The sequence below is a fragment of the Lissotriton helveticus genome, chromosome 1_1, assembly GCF_964261635.1.
Source record: "Lissotriton helveticus chromosome 1_1, aLisHel1.1, whole genome shotgun sequence".
NCBI lineage: Eukaryota > Metazoa > Chordata > Amphibia > Caudata > Salamandridae > Lissotriton > Lissotriton helveticus.
Window position 1 is genome coordinate 1,046,647,766 of NC_136057.1, and position 16,903 is coordinate 1,046,664,668.

Consider the following 16,903-nt stretch of genomic DNA (forward strand, 5'->3'; position numbering starts at 1 on the left):
AAAGCCTTTGTAACAAGTCTAGTGGAGGTGCCACGCAATCAATGGTCCATCGGGACGGTTTGGGACAACGTGCAAAGCGCCTACCTGAAAATGATGCGCCTTGTGGCTCATCGCACACTCATTTTGCTCCTCCGAGCGGCTGGGTTTACGCAGCAGAGGGTGCAGCTCGGCGCAGGCCAGCAGCTTCAGCGGCCGCCACAGGCCACCTGACCTGGATTGACCCCCCAGGAGGGTGGCCAGCAGTGCGGGGCCCCATCCAATGTCCAGCGCCCGCCGGCCCCTTCGGCAGGGCTCCTCCTGCCGTCTCTGGCTGGACTCCTGGCACGTCATCAGGCAAAGTATAAATAACGGAAGTTCCGGAGCGTCACGTCGTGGGGCGGGACGTCCGCTTTTTGCGGAAAGCCCGGCCCACGGAGAGCAGCGGTGGCGCGGGGCTCCCAAGCATGAGGGAAGCCCCGCATGTGGTGATGCGGCGGAGAAAACACCAGGGGAGTGCGGAGCCTGTAGAGCGCAGCGAGGCGACGCGACAAAAGAACACGGTGAGTGGAGGGGGGGGATAGGTGTGTGTGTGTGTGTGCGCATGTATGTGCGTGTGTGTGTGTGTGCGCGCGTGAGCCCATGAGTGGTGGGGGGTGCGTGCGTGGCTGTGTGTGTGCACGCGCGTGAGCCCGTGGGGGGGGGGGGGGGGGATGTGTGTGTGCGCTTGTATGTGCCTGCATGTGTGTGCCTGTGTGTGTGCCTGCCGGCGTGTGTTTGCGCGCTTCAGGGAATCTGAGGCAGGAGATGTGCACGGCGCTGGCCTGGACGTGCGCGTCCACAGATACCAATCCCCGCGCTTGTCCGACCCCTGTCTCAGATTCCCAGGAGGCGGGCAACATTAGTTGTCGAGCTGGACGCAATTCAGCTCGACCTAAAAAAGGATCCCACTTTGCTTTGCCGTTAATGCTGAAAGGCATACTTTAAGGTTCTTTAAGACCTTTACCATCAAAAGATATACGCAACAGCATTTGCAAAAAAACCCATTATGATGTTTGCATTACTTACCCAGTATATTCTCCCAATTTGCTTTGATCATGAGGTCACTGCTTTGTACAAGCGCAGCCTAAAGCTTTTCATATTTTCCTGTATATGTGCCCGTTATTACTTACTTTAAGCTTAGAGTTGATCAGCAGCCCTTGTTGAAGGAGGGACCTAGCAATAGCCTGGCCCATGAACAGGCTGTTCGTCTGATTTTAGGGCCTACCAAAGGTGATTAATATAGCAGTACCACTCATGCAAATAATGGAGTTTCTTTCTACATTTTTGCATCCTGAGGAGTGGAGGCAATCTCAACTCTAAGTTTCTAAAATTCTGCATGAAAATTTTGACCACGACTCAAAACTTCTGATTGTTGCCTTTTCTGCTTTCTTTTCATTCTGCATGCCTCCTCTCTATGAGAACAGCCTACTTTAGGGCCATGTCTGTCTGAATCTCTGCTATTGTATTTTCAGCAAATTTCTAACATCTCATTTCAAAGATCATAACCTGTCTTTCTTTGAAGGTTAAACCTTGCAATCGAGCAATACCCACTTTCTTCTAACTGACCTACTAATCCCACCAACCATTTGCATTACCTCACATACCCCCCCCCCACTAATGATCACACCTAATCGCTACTAATTTAATCCACTGCAGAGACACTGAAATAAACACACAGAATTGTCTCCTTCAGAGCACAAGACAAATCCAAATAATAAACACTGCATTCATCATTACATTTTGGGTCTGGACTAGTGTGTTGACCAGTGTAAAGCACTTTAACACCTCGTAAAGAATAGTAAGCACTATATAAATGAAATCACAAGTGAAAAACTCTGCTGCTCCAGTAACAGACAGAAAGGCCTATGGGTGGGCATAAAAGAAATCACATTGATGCAAGTCTTGAAAAAAAATTGGCAGCATTATTTAAAACTTCTGGCAGCTGTTGAATTAGCGGATAACAGCATGTTTCTGCTACAACTTCCTAACTAAATGTCTCACTGAAACAAAAGTATGCTAGCTCTGAAGTCAAAATAAAATATAAGCCACTTTCCAGAATAATGTAGTGACTAAGAGAACATCCTTGACACCCACTGTTCAATATTTACGTGTATTGCAGTCCAACAACATTGTCCATTTCAAATAGCATGCTGATGACAAACATCAAAATTCAAATGGAGAAAACAACGGGAGCAAAAACAAAGATCACAGGCTGCTGTAAACCACGTACAGTAAGTAGTGCATGAAGAAATAGCTTGTCTGCGCCAAGGAGCACAAAAACCTTTTAATTACAGCCAGGTATCTCAAAAGGAACCTACCTAGACCCTCAATCTGTAGGATAAGGGCAACACCAACACCTGTCTGCAGAGTGGGAAACATCTAGGTAATCTTTGATTTCACTTTTCTTTGTAATCCAACATAATACAGCAACAAAGGGAACGAACAATCAACTGGATATGCTCCAAAAAGGTAAGAGCTGTCTTTTTAGCGCTGTGTGCACACAACACAGTGTAGGTAGGGCCGGACCACTCCTCAACAATGATCCCAAGAACAAATAAATAAACGATACTTGGAACAGATCAGAGCTGCAAGACAGTGCTTTCGCCTCAATAACACATGGAAACAGCCTGGAATTAGCTTCTTTGGCCCCCAGCAGGGAAACCTCGAGTTCAAAACCATCCACAATATGCAGAAAGCATTTCCACAGAGGAGCCAAATAACCTTAAACCAAAACAACCCCAAAAAAGTCTGTGCCATGCTGCAACCAAACTTGGAATCTGGATGTCAAATCAGCAGTCCGTCAAAAAACATCCAACAGGACAAGACATAGCTGGGTCACTCCTGGTAAAAGGCCCCTCCCTCCCTGGCTCTGCACAGCCATAGAACCCCACTCACAGGTCAGGCAAGTCGGTAGGAGCCAGCCAATCAAAATAGGACGGTACCCGACAGATCATAACAGGTAAGACGCCCTTGGCTAAACAACTGCCGCACCACAGCCTAAGGACCCAAAAAAACTATGTGGAGTTCAGGACACTCAAAGACAGCTGCCTGAACGAGCAGAGCCGACAGACGCTGCCTCTTGCATCGTACTAAAAGGCACTACACAACTTAAATACTGAAGTCATGTATCCCTGTCTATACCTCGTAGCGACTACTAGTGCCTCCCCATATATGCGTTTGTCAACACTATGTGAGTGCCATTACCGCAAGATAGCCTGTTAGCACTACACGTCTAAAGCTACTTTCTGCAGCCACCTTTGCAATCTGTACTGCATTAAAAGATACCCTCCTCTTCTCCTCACATTCTTCTGTAATGTGTGCCCCGTTAGAAAGTGCACGCAAAATGCACCTTCAACCCTCCTCTGTGTAAGAAAGGACAACGTTAGCCTGCGCACCTGCCTCCATGAGAGGAGTAAATGCCCGCTACTTATGCCACCCACAATCCTGCCAGTCAGCCCCCGCAGCCTTGATAGCATGGATAATAGCAGAGATCGCATGAGAGGGGGCTCCAATGTTGGGCCAAGCACATCCTTGGGAGAGAATGAACATTTTGCCAGCCAGTCACCAGCAAGGACAATATCTCCGAGAGCGCGAGGCGCCCCCTGCCCTGTACAGGTGTCAGCTTTAGACCGCTGGCTGCCCCTCTATTAGACTCCGTCCTCTCCACAGGGCCTAGCGCTCTGTTTCTGTAGGAGTTTCAGGACTCCCTGAAGGTCACACAGCTCCAAGATCACTTATTAACTCTTTACTGCGCATTTGAGCGGTGAATGACTACCCCACAACCCCGGCTGCAAGGGGGGAAGGGAGGATGGGGGAGGGGAGGGGAGGATGGAGAAGGGCAAGAGAGCACCCACCTGTGCTGTATGTCGGCCGGGTAAACTCAACCCCACCCTTCACAGAGCAGGAGAGAGTTCCGACCGATCTGCTCCAAGTTAACTATTATTTACGCTCCGGGGTCTTCGCATCTCCAAGGGGTGCAGGTGTATTGGAGAACAAGGGTAGGGCTCAATGCTGAAGGTGTGGGAATGCAGTCTGGGGCAGCTAGTTTCTCCGTGGGGTGGGGGGCGATGGGCCGTGCTGTTCGAGGATTTAAGGACGTGCACGAAGAGGAGAGACCAGCCTTTCACAACCCCACCCCCTCCTTACCTGGCTTTCTCCTCCCGAAGAACCAGAGGTTCGGGCCCCAGGGCTCCTCTTGCGCTGGGCCTTGCCCATGGCAGGAGGGCGCTCTCACATGGTGGGGGGAGCTGCAGCGCCACAGGGGCCGAGCGGCACGGGAGCAACAGCCTGAGCGCTGTCCCTGTACACCCCGCCCTGCGGAGGGAGCAACAACCTGCAAGTTCCCCTGCGGATCCACCGTGCAGAGAGGGAGGGGCCGTGCATCGGCACAAGCTGAAGATCGCCGAAGACAGCCGACCTCCGAGTCTGCCTGCTGCCGAGACGGACCTGCTGCGAGGACACGTGGAAAGAGCCCGAGAGAGAGAGCTCGACCTAAAGAAAAAAATGGTAGCGGACCAGAGAGGGAGCATCTCTAAAAGGAGTTCTGCCTCCTGATTGGCTGTAGAGGAGCCGACGCGGGAATCCTGATTGGCTGTAGAGGAGCCGACGCGGGAATCGAAACCTGTGGTGCGCGCGCACCAGAGGAGCGGGGGCAAGGGAGCGCGAAGACGCCGAGACGAGGTAGGGGATGTGCGTGTAAGCGCCTGGGGTTCTCTGTGTATGTGTGTGTGTGTGTGTGCGTGTGTGTGTGTGTGTATGGGGGGGTTCTGTATGTATGTATGTGTGTGTGTATGCGGGGGGGGGCTGTATGTGTGTTGTGCATGTGTTGTGAAGAGCCTGTTGATGCGCGCGACCTGATCCCGGCAGGCTGCTGCTGCTGCTGCTGCGTGCGCGTGACAGTCTGTTGTCCTCTCCGGCTCCCTTTCAGTCCTTGAAAGCCGGAATGATAACAATAGTCTCGCTCTGCGACAGCAGGCCTTTGGCCTGCAATCGCAGGGCGAGACCTAAAAAGCTCAGAAGTTATTCCTCTATATATTCTTTAAGGGCCCCCCCATGTCAAAAGGCCAACCTTTTTTTTTCTTGCCCCTTTTAACACATATAAATTGCATTCTAATTCATATATATTGAATAGTTTTCTTCTCCAAAACTCAAATGTAGGTGCTTCCGATTGTAACCATTCAGTAGCAATACAGAGCCGAGTAATAATCATTAATACAAACAAAAAATTCTTAAATTCACACAGATCCACATTATCATTAATGGATTGGCTCACGCCTGTTAACATGAGGGCTGGCGAAATTTTTATAGAATGATGAATAACTTCAGTAATAAATCTTTCTATACTAGAAATGAATGCCCGTAATTTGGAACAATTATAGAAAATATGCATAATATCTGCCTCTTCCTCATGACAGCGAAAGCACTTCCCATCATATTGTGGGCCCCATGTGGCCATTCGTTTGGGGGTATAATATAATCTGAACAGGGTTTTGTATACCTGAGCCTTCATATTAGCTGACAGACATAACTCTTTGGCCATCAAGATAGTATCCGAGATATTCCAGCCATTTTCTTCTAGCTGAGCCTGCCAAAAGGTGTTGTATTTATCCAAATCGTCAGGTTTATATTCGACTAATAGCCGATATATTAGGCCAATCTTGTTCTTTGATTGTATTGCTTCTATTAAGCTAATAGGGGTCGGTTTATTTAATTTCTTTGACCAAAAGTCTCTAAGTTGAAGATATTTAAAAAAACTGACATGAGGTATCTGATATTTACTATTCAAGTCAGAAAAGGCTCTGAACGTACCATCTGTCTCTAACAGATCTCCAATTCGAACCACTCCTTTCCTGTTCCATTCTTTGGCCACATGATCCCAGAATATAGAGGGAAGTATCCTCTTTGCTGAGAACGGAGTGTAATAAGTAATTTTTTCCATTTTTATTAAGGACCTGATTTTTCTCCATACTTTATATACTGATTCAATCACCTTGAATTTAGTATGCTTGTAGTAATTACCTTCCAGCTCTTTCAATAGACAACCCTTTGAGTGTTCTCCCAGTAGTAAGTAAAAGATTGAGGGGGACTCTGCTGGATCTTCTATTTGTTCTCCAGTCAGTAGAATTTGCATTCTTTGTAGGAAGCACACATAGTAATAAAATAAAAAAATCAGGTATCCCCCGCCCTCCTCTCTCTATCGGGAGTGTGAGCCATTTCATCGCCCGCCTTACTTTCCCGGGTGCCCATAGAAATTTTGTGCATGAGGATTGCAGTTTAAATATATGACTAGTAGGAATTTCTAGGGGAATGCTACGAAATACATAGAGTATTTTGGGTAATACATTCATCTTGATGATGTTCCCTCTTCCAATTATGGAAAGTTGAAGTCGCCTCCATCTATCTAATGATTGCTGGATTTGATGTAATATATTGGCCCAGTTGGATTCCACAATCTCTTTTGTGTGTGTTTTTAAAATAATGCCTAAGTAAGTCACCTCAGATGTTACCCTATTATCATTGAATTGAATGCTGTCTGAGCAGAGTATCTGCGTTTTCGACGCATTCAATTTATAGCCAGAGTTATTTCCGAACTCAATAGCCAACCGTTCTAGCTCTATAATTGCCAAATGGGGATCAGTAATAACTATGGCTATATCATCCGCATAGGCGAATATAGAGTGGGGTATATTGGCAGCAATAAATGGTTTAATAAGTGGTGATTCTAGTAATTTGTTAAAAGAGGATTAATAAATAACGCAAAAAGAAGTGGAGAGCAGTTCCTATATGCCTGGTACATAAATTATAACTTAGGGCTACTCCTGTCACTTTTGGCTGAGGAGGGTTTTGCGAATCAGTGTGATTAAAATTATTAATAGATCTCAAATCACAATTGTCAGGATTGTCACTGTTACAATCTGTTGTTTTAAGTCAATAACTTGTGCAGTGGAACTGGAGTTTATGGAGCAACAGTTTACCAGAGAGTTCAAACCTGCGGCCATAGAGCCCCTACTAGCCTCCCTTACTTTCTGCCCGCAATCTTGTTCATGCAAGGACCTGTTACTAGCACCAGTTAATAAATTGTTCAATCCAAGTCAATCAAATCTGCTAAGAGGGAATAGTGATTCTGGGATGAGATAGTAAATAGACTAGGTGCTTGGAATTTTGGTGAACATAACAGAGTTTGGCCTATAAAAAAACCCAAGGGAACAGCCTGTACATTCCAATTGGATGGCCTGAGACAAGACAGTTTGTGCAATACAAAACCTGCAAGCTTTGATTCTCTAAAATAAATAACTATGAAATCTCCATCCTCTCTTTTAGGGCTGGTGTGTTTCCAAAACGCTCCGAGACAGCAATTATATCTCTATAGAGAGTCTCGCATCTAGGGTTCTTTGACGAAGAGCGCAGACAATAAATTGTTTTATTCTTTAGTTGGAAACTATCCACTCTCTTTGATAAGTCATAAGACTGTTACATTTTTTTTTTAAAACAACAGAGGTGTGGTTTCGGGGGTAAATTGAGACTTGTAGGCCTCATGATAGCATGATCTGGCTTAGTGGTTTTGGGTGGATTAAAATCAGATTCTTGGTTTGGAGGAAGGGCCATCTCCTTTTGGCATTGGCCTTTATAACTTGTGGTGCTTGAATGTGTGGGCTGGCTAGGTTTAATTAAGTTTGAATTTCCCTGCTGAGCCCCCCTATGTATCTGTGTCATCCTTGCTGTTGGAGGAACCTTGAGTTGGCTAGGTGCACTCAGGTCCAGCAAGGCCTGGGACTTGCTGAAAATATGTGTTAGCAGCTCCTTCTAACTAGATTATATGACCTGGAGTGCAGAAATTACTGAGTTAAGCAAATTCCAAAGGACACCTTCACGATGTTTAACATTGTTGAGATTTCCTTTTTCATCGCCTACATTTGATACTTGTTGCAAGGTTGGACAATAGATTATATGGCTCCTATCTGGTGGCATGTTGTTCGATAGTTTGTTTGGCAACTTGGTCAATAAAGATAGTTTCTTTTGCCAACGATTTAACTGGTGTAAATGTCCTTTAATTTGGCGGGTATCCCACAGAATACTTGTCAATATATGCTATGTTACCAGGCAAGATTTCTACATCCCCAGGAAAAACACAGGGATTGTTGGCCAACTGCCCCTGTCCCTCCAATGAGCACTATACATCAAAACAAACTGGAATTGGTTCTGATACTGGGTCCTTGGCCAGAGCCTTGAGGCCTTCTTGGTAGCTCCAAGTCTCTCCTTCACACATTCAATTTCTGAATTAATTGCGCCCATGGCAGTAGACAAGAAACTAGTAATTGTGCCCGATGTTAGACGTCCTGTAGTGGAGACAGTTAAAACTGCAGATTACCTCTCACTCATGATCCCCTATGTGAAGATGACATACCTCAGAGCAATAGGATCAATTTGGCCACGAGATGTGGCCCAGTCCAACCTCAATGGGATGCAGATGGGCCTGCTCTTGGCCCGTTCTGTGCCTAGGCGTGTCTTGTGCACCTCCCATGGCACAGGTTAGTTGGGCAGCTTTAATAGTGCTCACCTGGCGCAATATGAGTGCTCCCACCTCTCAGGAGCGAGGGACTCTGGGGCTCGCGGTTTTGCCACTGCCCGAGTCCTAGAGGAGCGTCACGCGCTGCGAGGTAGTTGTGCAGCCTTAATAGCGCCCTATTTTCATATTTTCCTTCGATTGTTTAGAACTGTAACCAAACACATATCACACCCTCCTCCCTCTCACCGTTGATCAACTATCACCCACACTCTGGAGCTCTTAACAATGTGCAACAATTTAATATGATATTTAAAGTACATGAAATAGAAGATGATTGTAACCTGTGGAGACAGTACAAGAACCCACAAAGTGTTTTTTTTTTTTTTTAAATAAATTATTATATTACTTTATTTCTATAATTAATTTTGTTTGTTTTGTTGTCTGGTGGCAGCGTACAAATTGCGATCTCCAACCTTTGTCTCAAAAGATGTTCAGCCAGTGCTCACTTGGAAGCAGGGAAAAACATTTTTGATTCCTACCTTACTGCTTTTGGAGGGAGTGGTCTTTCTCCAGCAAAAACATGTTTTATTACATAACTTAGGTGTGGAAGGTTGCAACATTAATGAAAGATTGTCGGAAATACCAGTGGATGGTGGAAAATGTCATGATGTTTACTAGATGACAATAACAATGCTGTAACAGAGCATACTTGACACTATGAGGCTAGCCAATACAGTAGTACAGTGGCAGGGGGAGTGTGGTAAAGGAGAGTCCCAGGAACTTAATTGACACCACTCGCTGCCACACACTGAATTAAAGGAAAGCCCCGGTGGGTCGTAGCAACAGGCTATTTAGGACTCTATACTTGCATTCGAAGAAAAAATTGGGGGGAGTAGGTATGGAGGTATCTTTACTTCAGCAGGACCTCTGGAAATTAGAAGGCAGCACAAAAGAAGCCAAAAACAGAATCTAGGCTGCGGAGGACCAACTATACTCCCTCACGAAAGAGCTCAAGAAATTTCAGGATACTACAGTCATTCTTGACTGTGGAGCTGAAGATACAGAGGAACATACTGAAAGAACAACTTATGACTAGTGGGAATTGCGGATGACCTGGCAGGTCCTTAGACCTCAACAGTTCCTAGTAGCATTGTTCAGGAGATAGATACTGGACACTGAACTTTCCCCTTGCTTTATAACACAAAGGGTCCACAAAGCTGGCTGCAAATCCCCCACTAGGCACCCCACTGCATTCTATAATTGTCAGGATCTTGAATTACGTCAATTAGAACCTTGACTACATGAGCTAGAAAATCATCCTCAAAATGGCACAACAGAAGAAGTATCTTTGTTGTAAATTCCTCAAAAATCCTAACCGTTCCAGGTTACACGGCTTTGGTACTAGAACAACAAAGGAAGTCTTTCGATGAGGTAAATCAAAAATTCTGAGCTATGCAACTCAAATACATGCTGCTGTTCAAAGCAAAACTGAAAGTTTTATGTCAAGGAAACTGCTTCTTCTGATCCAGAGGTAAAAATTCTTCTTCATAATTCTTTTCATTAGCAGTTACAGAAGTCCATAAAGATGCCCTTGGGCAATTTGTTATGATCATGGGGATGTTCGAAAGGCAGCCAGGGACGGTGGTAAGTATTTATGTCCCGACCCAACTGTTCGCAGACAACCCGGCTGGATTGACTGGGGTAGTGGGTGACTTTAACACAATAATGGATCTGCAGTGGAACACCACTAATATCATGGCCAGGACACAAGAATAACAACACTGCTGAAATGGTTGGCCTCATTGGGAGTCAGTATTGTTTGCCGGGTGGGGTGCCTAGATAATACAGAATTTACGTGTTCTCATATATGCAACACGCCCACTCCAGATTGGGTCACTTGTTCCTTCTGGCCGTCGAATTACGTGGTTCTCATATCCTGTATAGATGTCTCCTAGACCATTCCCATGTAGAAGTGACCGTGGCTGCCCCCCACAGAGGTGCTAGAGATCAATAGCGAGAAAACGCCTGGTGGTTACTAGATAAAAAAATCAGGAAATACTCAAGGGACGAAATAGATCTAAATCAAAACTTGGGGACTGATTTACAAACTGCACTTTTGAGTAAGTTTACACTGTTGAGTAAGTTTACTACTTTTTGGTATACACAAACTGCACTTTTGTAGTGAGTTACACCTTTGTAGTAAGTCCAGCAGTACACATGTCCAACCACTGATACAGCAACACTCTCTCAAAGAAAATAATGGAGTCAGGTACTTCAGATAAAACCCCATTAGAAATGAAGTTAAATATAATTATTTTAAATAGTCAAAATATACATAAATATTAATGTTAGAAATATTACATATTTATTAAAGTGTATTTACAGTATTACTTAACATGCAAATATTTTTAATGCATATTGTTGAGTTGAAAACATTTTTCACTCCACATGGTGAAGCTTAGAGAAAAAATAAAAACGTTTACAATTTATTGCTACACTATTTGTTTTTGTAAATCAAAATGTTATTACAATACTTTATTAATAAATGCTAAATGCTATTTATATATTTTTTTACATTAACATATTTTTTTATATTTTTAAATGTAATTAAAATACTTTATTTAAAAATTGTAATTGCTACTTATATATTTTTTAACATTAACTTATATTTATTTATATTTTTTAATATTTGGAATACTTAAATGTAACATTATTTCCTATGGGCTTTTATTTTAAGTCCCTACCTTCATTATTATCTATGGTAGAGTGTTGCAGTACCAGTGTTTTTCCATGTGAAGTGCTGGACTTGCTATTATTGCCTTAGTCTTTTTAGTAGCAACTTACACTCTGACTTTATGAATATCGAAAACTAGTAAACTTCCATAAAAGTGCAAAAGTATTCAAAAGTGCAAGTTACCTTTGTGTAGCAGCCCAACCTCTCCTCTGAAATTACACTATGTTAGGCACTCATCTGGGTAAAATCTATCTCCCATATGGTCAGCAAGACAAAAGAGAAAGAAAATAAAAATATCACCTCAGAGCAATATATCATTTCACTTGAGAAAAGATATTTAAAGACCTACAGACAAGGATGCTGTTCTTCACCTAGAGGAGGGCTGATTATCGCTTAAAAAACAATATTCTGCAGTCAACCAAGTGAGTCTGGGTAATATCACAACACAAAATTTATGAAGCTAGAGACCATACCTGAAAATTCATTTATTAGGTAGCGAACAGGGGAACTGAAGTCAGAATTGTATAAAAAAATTCAGATCCCTTGTTAGGGCATGAGACAGACACCCTGGGGATAGCAAACACTTTGTTAATTATTATAGGGCACTGTACCCCAAGGGGAACAACCCTGCCTACAATAAGAAAACCCAGTCGTTAAATACCTTCCGATTGCTACCCTGCACAGTAACAATAGAGAAGAAGCTGGGCCCTAAAGGGTTTCTGCTGGAATACATTAAGAGAAATACCTCCAGTCTGGTCCCCACTTGATAGTAGTTTTCGAACAAGCATTTACAATGCAACGGTTTTGCCTTTGTTAAAGTTTGAGCTATTGGCATTGCTCTTGAAAATATTTTTATTTATGTTTTTTTAACATAAATAAATAGCATTGTCATTTACAATGCCACTAGCTTGATCTCTCGCAAATGACACACACAAACACCCACAGAGAGCCCCCCCAATACACACTCAGAGGCCTCCCCACACACACCCACACAGAGCCCCCCACACACACACCCACACACTGCAAGCCCCCAACACACTGCAAGCCCCCCAACACACTGCAAGCCCTCACACACTGCGAGCCCCCCCACACACTGCGAGCCCCCCAACACACTGCAAGCCCCCCCACACACTGCAAGCCCCCCCCCACACACTGCAAGCCCCCCCCACACACTGCAAGCCCCCCCAACACACTGCAAGCCCCCAACACACTGCAAGCCCCCACACACACTAACATCAAATCAAACCACATCTTCAGCTGTTTTGTGAGCATGGAATATTCACCACCAAGAATTATGACAGGTCTCCACTCTTCTTTGCCTTCACCTTTCTTCGAGAATATCAAAATTACCTTCTCCGTCTACTGCAGTTGTGAACACATTCCTTTTTTTATTGTTCAAAAGTGTTCTGGTGCCCATGTGCTGAAGTTTGCGCTACAGAAATACATTAAATAAATGTGAGCTGCAATCTAACACATGAACTCCAAATTGCACTTTACTTCTGAAAGTTTGTGTCGCATCACAAACACACAGCAGTACTTTGCTGTTACGGAAACGTGTGCTTTAAGACACACAGTTTCTAAATGCAGTTTAAGTGGAGTTAAGGCCATCCAAAAAGTGCTGTCCAAAGTTCACCGGTGTATAATTCTTTTATAACATAGTAGTATTACATTAGGGTTCAGATCTACAAAATTAAACCCTGATGCATAGCAAGATGCACAATTCCACCCAATACTGTAAGCACAGAACAGCAGGTACAAAAGGAGAGTACTGGAGAGTGTTTTCGAAGTCACAGGACACTCCATCACCGAGTCAAACAAATTATGAAAGGGAAGGGGTACACCAGAGGCCATCACATGACCTTACCTGTCATCCTCGCCATCGACCAGAGGTAACGACTTCAATGGAAGAAGCTGACCAGGACCCGCTAGACTGCCACCACTCCCTTCCAAGGAAGATGAACCGCCTATTCCTGAAATGCCTTCGGCGATGATTGACTGCGGCAAACCGGCCACCGAGTGCTCCATGAGACGCCTTGCATCTGCGATCTGATTTGCCACTGACTGGATGAGCGATGGCGCAAAGAACTGAGCAGAACTTAGAGGTATCTGGTGTGGCATGTGCTGGGACACCGGTACACTGGCAGGATGGTGAGCAACACCCTGAGCCCCGTTGTGTGCAGTGGGGGGCTGGGACATGACAGGTGCAGGGCCCAGACCAGCAGAAGCTGTCAAGTTGATCTGGCTAACAGGCAGGGGGAATTGGGCTGACGGCCGGGATCTGCTGATTACTCATTCCTTGAAGCACGGGTTCCAATCCTTGACCCTGGGGTTTTGCGGAAACGGGGGCGTTCTGCGCTGCCATGACCAATTGCTGAGGAAGACCCTGAGGGCCCATCGGCACCCCCTGGGGCTGAAGCGGCTGCAGGAGAGGTGTAGCCAGAGTGGGGGCACTCTGCTGCATAACGGAGGGAATTCCTTGGTTAATAGCTGTTGGTGCTTGCTGCGCCGTGGAGGGCAGATTCAAGTGCTGACCCACTGCCACATTATGACTGGACTGCGACACAGTGGGCAGATTTAAGGATTGACCCAAGCTGTGACTGACAGGCGTTGCGGGGGGAAGATTTATTTGCTGGGCCACACTCTGACTGCTGGCCACTGACGTGGGCATCATCGTGGGTGCATGTGCAGCAGTCATAGCAGAGGCTGTGGATTGTGCAGCTGTGGATTGCATGTGTGCCGACAGATTGTGACCGGGGGCCGCTAGCCCTGGCTGTCCTGACACTACCGTGGTCTGCAGCTTATGGGGGTGCTGCAAGTAATCAGCCACGCTCCCTGTAACAGTAGTCTGAGCAGCCGACATGGCATGGCTCTGAGGGATGAGGGCGGAGGGAATCTGCTGCTGGGCTGCATAGTGGAGCTGCTGGGGTAGAGTCTGCACAGGCTGTGAATAGGGGGGCTGTTGGTGCAGTGAAGGCACGGCCCCCATACTATGACCAGCCGAAGGGTTCAATGGAGGTTGGTAGCTCTGCTTTTGCTGTCCATAGCCGCCTTCAGGCGGGTGCGATTGTGCTGGCAAGTTGGCACACTGAGCCCCGGGCTCCGAGTACCCCTGCTGCAGGCCGGTGCCTTCACCACTGCCAGCGCTCTCCGTATAGTGGCTCAGAGTGCTGCTGGCCGAGCTCTCGCTGGTGCTGTCCCTCTCCTCGGCCGCCTGCCTCACACTCTCCACCACCCTGTGAGGGGCCTCCACAGGCTGCTCCCGCTCGTAGTACTCGGTGCAAGTCCAGCGGCCCTTGCGGAAGGGCTCAGAGCTAGAGTCCAGCTTCACCACCCGGAACCGTGATGTGGCCGCCGCCGTGGCGGCAGCTGCGGGGGGAGGGGGCTGAGTCTGCGGCTGCTGCCCCACGGCCGAGCCCAGCGTGGCGGCCGCCACCGCCTGCGCCACCTGTGCGATGGAGCCCCCGGAGGCCGGATGGGGGGCTACGTGCACAGCTCCAGGGAGGTTGTTCATCATGTTAACGTTCACTCCAGCCATGCCCCCGGGCAGGCCAGCGGCAGGAGGCTGCAGGGGCTCGGGGTGCAGGGGCCCGGCAATGCCATTGATGAGCAGCGGATGAGGCTGAGGAGGGGGCAGGCCGGGCAGGCGCGGTTGGTTGGGGGACAGCGCCCCGGGTGTGTCGGCCTCCTGCAGGTTGCTGAGGGTCTCCTCGGATGAGCTGCGCCCCGGCGCACCTAGGTCCGTAGCCCGGGAGAGGGAGGCGTCCAGGATCTCAGAGGAGGACAGCTCTTCGGTGTGTGACTCGTCCAGGTCGTCGTAGCTTTCCGTGTCCTCGGCGATGCTGTTGTTAGAGCTCAGGCTGGCCGAGGCCTGAGCCGGGGTCACACTGGTCATCTGGAAGCCACTCTTCTTTTTGGGCCCAGTGGTCTGAAGTGGGGGCTGCAGGCCCAGGCTCTGCGGGGGTTGCGGGCCCAGCAGCGGCTCGTCCAAGCTCAGCTGGCCACCCGAGGCGGCTCCCGCGGCGCTGCCCCTCCTGGGCACTGCGGGCGCCGGCTGCGCCATCTTCCTCACCTCAGGTGGGGCCTCGGGCTGCTGCTGCATTGTGTCCCGGAGAGGGCGGGTCGCCCCTGCACTAAGAGGCCGCAGTAGGCTGCGGGCGGCCGGGGCACAGGGAAAGAGCCGAGGTCCGGCTGGGGGAGATGTTCAGGCGCGACGGGGCGGCACAGCAGAGCAGGTCCATCACTGGTGGCCGGGCGGCGGCAGCTGCATGTTGCCGTGCCTCGGGTTCCGCTCCCGGGCTCTCTCCTGCTGCTGGTCAGGCACGGGGATGCTGGGTCACCGGCAGCCGGGCAGCTAGGAGGAGGGGCGAGCAAGATGGCGGGCGCGCATGCGGTGTCCTTCCTCTGCCGGGGCCTGGGCTCTCTTCTCGGGTGCCGCGGGCGGGGCTCTCCTGCACCGGGGCCTCGCTGGCAGCCGCACTCCTTTCTCCTGGCATAGAAAGACCGGCGCCGACTTCCGGCTTGCCTGCGGCCCGGCCGGACCAGATTCGGGGGCGTTCCCGGCTTTCGGCTGACGTCGCGTGACGTCGGCAAAAGCCAAAGAATCGCGGGAACGCCCCCGAATCTGGTCCGGCATTGACGGACAGGCCCCTCGTCCAATGGCTAGGCTCCATTTATGGAGCCAGCCAATAAATGACGAGGGCCGACCCAAACCCCACTACAGTTCTCATCAGGTTTTCGCCTGCGCGAAAAAGATGCGCAGAGCGCATCTTTTCGCCAGGCAAAACCTAAAAAGCACTTCAAACGGGTGCATTACACAGATCTATGTGGCGCCACCATTACCATTATTCCTAATCCCGACAAATCCCCACTTGAATGCACCTCAAACAGAACAATCTGTCGAAATTTATATAGAAGTGAAAATTCTTGCAAAGGCCCTAGCTAAAAGTTTGATAAAGTGATGCAATCGTTAATCACCCGGTGCCAAAATGAGTGAATCCCAGGTAGTAGGGATGCAGCACTCTTTCAGGTCACGACTGCAGGTGGCAATAGCGCACATTAGGTACATCTGAGAGCCAGCTGCTGTGGTACTGGTGGAGTTTGTAAAAGGTTATGATTCGGTGAACTGTCCCCTTTCTTCACCAGGTACTGGTGCATGAGAGAATGAATTTTGGCCCCCACTACCGGGCCTGTGTAAAACTGATATATGCCGCACCCTTGGCACGAGTCCTTGTCAATTCAGTGCTCCTTGAACCCTTCCATATAGAGTGAAGAACTAGACAGCGTTGGCCCCTGTGCCATCCTCCTATTTGCTTTGGTCATACAGCAACTCATTGAGCGGGTGAGGTGCAATGCATTGGTTTGGTAATTGGGTAGAAAGGGGGATATGAGGGCAGCATTGCAATTTATTTGCATAAGTTGCTATTAGTTCAAAACCCTATGCTACCTGTCCCATGACTTATGCATATACACAAAGTATAGAACTAGGCTTCCAGTCTCAAAGTGATTTAGGAAATGACCACATTTGTTCAGTTAGTAATAGAGGAGCTCATGGGGAGGCAAGATTATTTGCAGTAAAAAAAAAAGGTTAATCATTTTAATTACTTGGGTGTGCACATGTCAGATGACCTCTAAAATGCTGGAACCTT

At 47.7% G+C, this 16,903-nt stretch overlaps 2 protein-coding genes across 4 annotated transcripts in view; both read right to left on the bottom strand.

Annotated features, from left to right (window-relative positions):
• LOC144820365 (arylsulfatase A-like) overlaps positions 1-16,903 on the bottom strand; it is a 317,042-nt gene that overhangs the window by 215,607 nt on the left and 84,532 nt on the right. The gene's annotated exons all lie outside the window — the stretch shown is intronic.
• Positions 13,119-15,631, bottom strand: LOC144777874 (TSC22 domain family protein 1-like). The gene is given in 2 exon segments (XM_078659298.1): positions 13,119-13,506; positions 13,508-15,631. Coding segments are annotated over 2 exon segments (2,238 nt in total). The 5' UTR covers positions 15,358-15,631.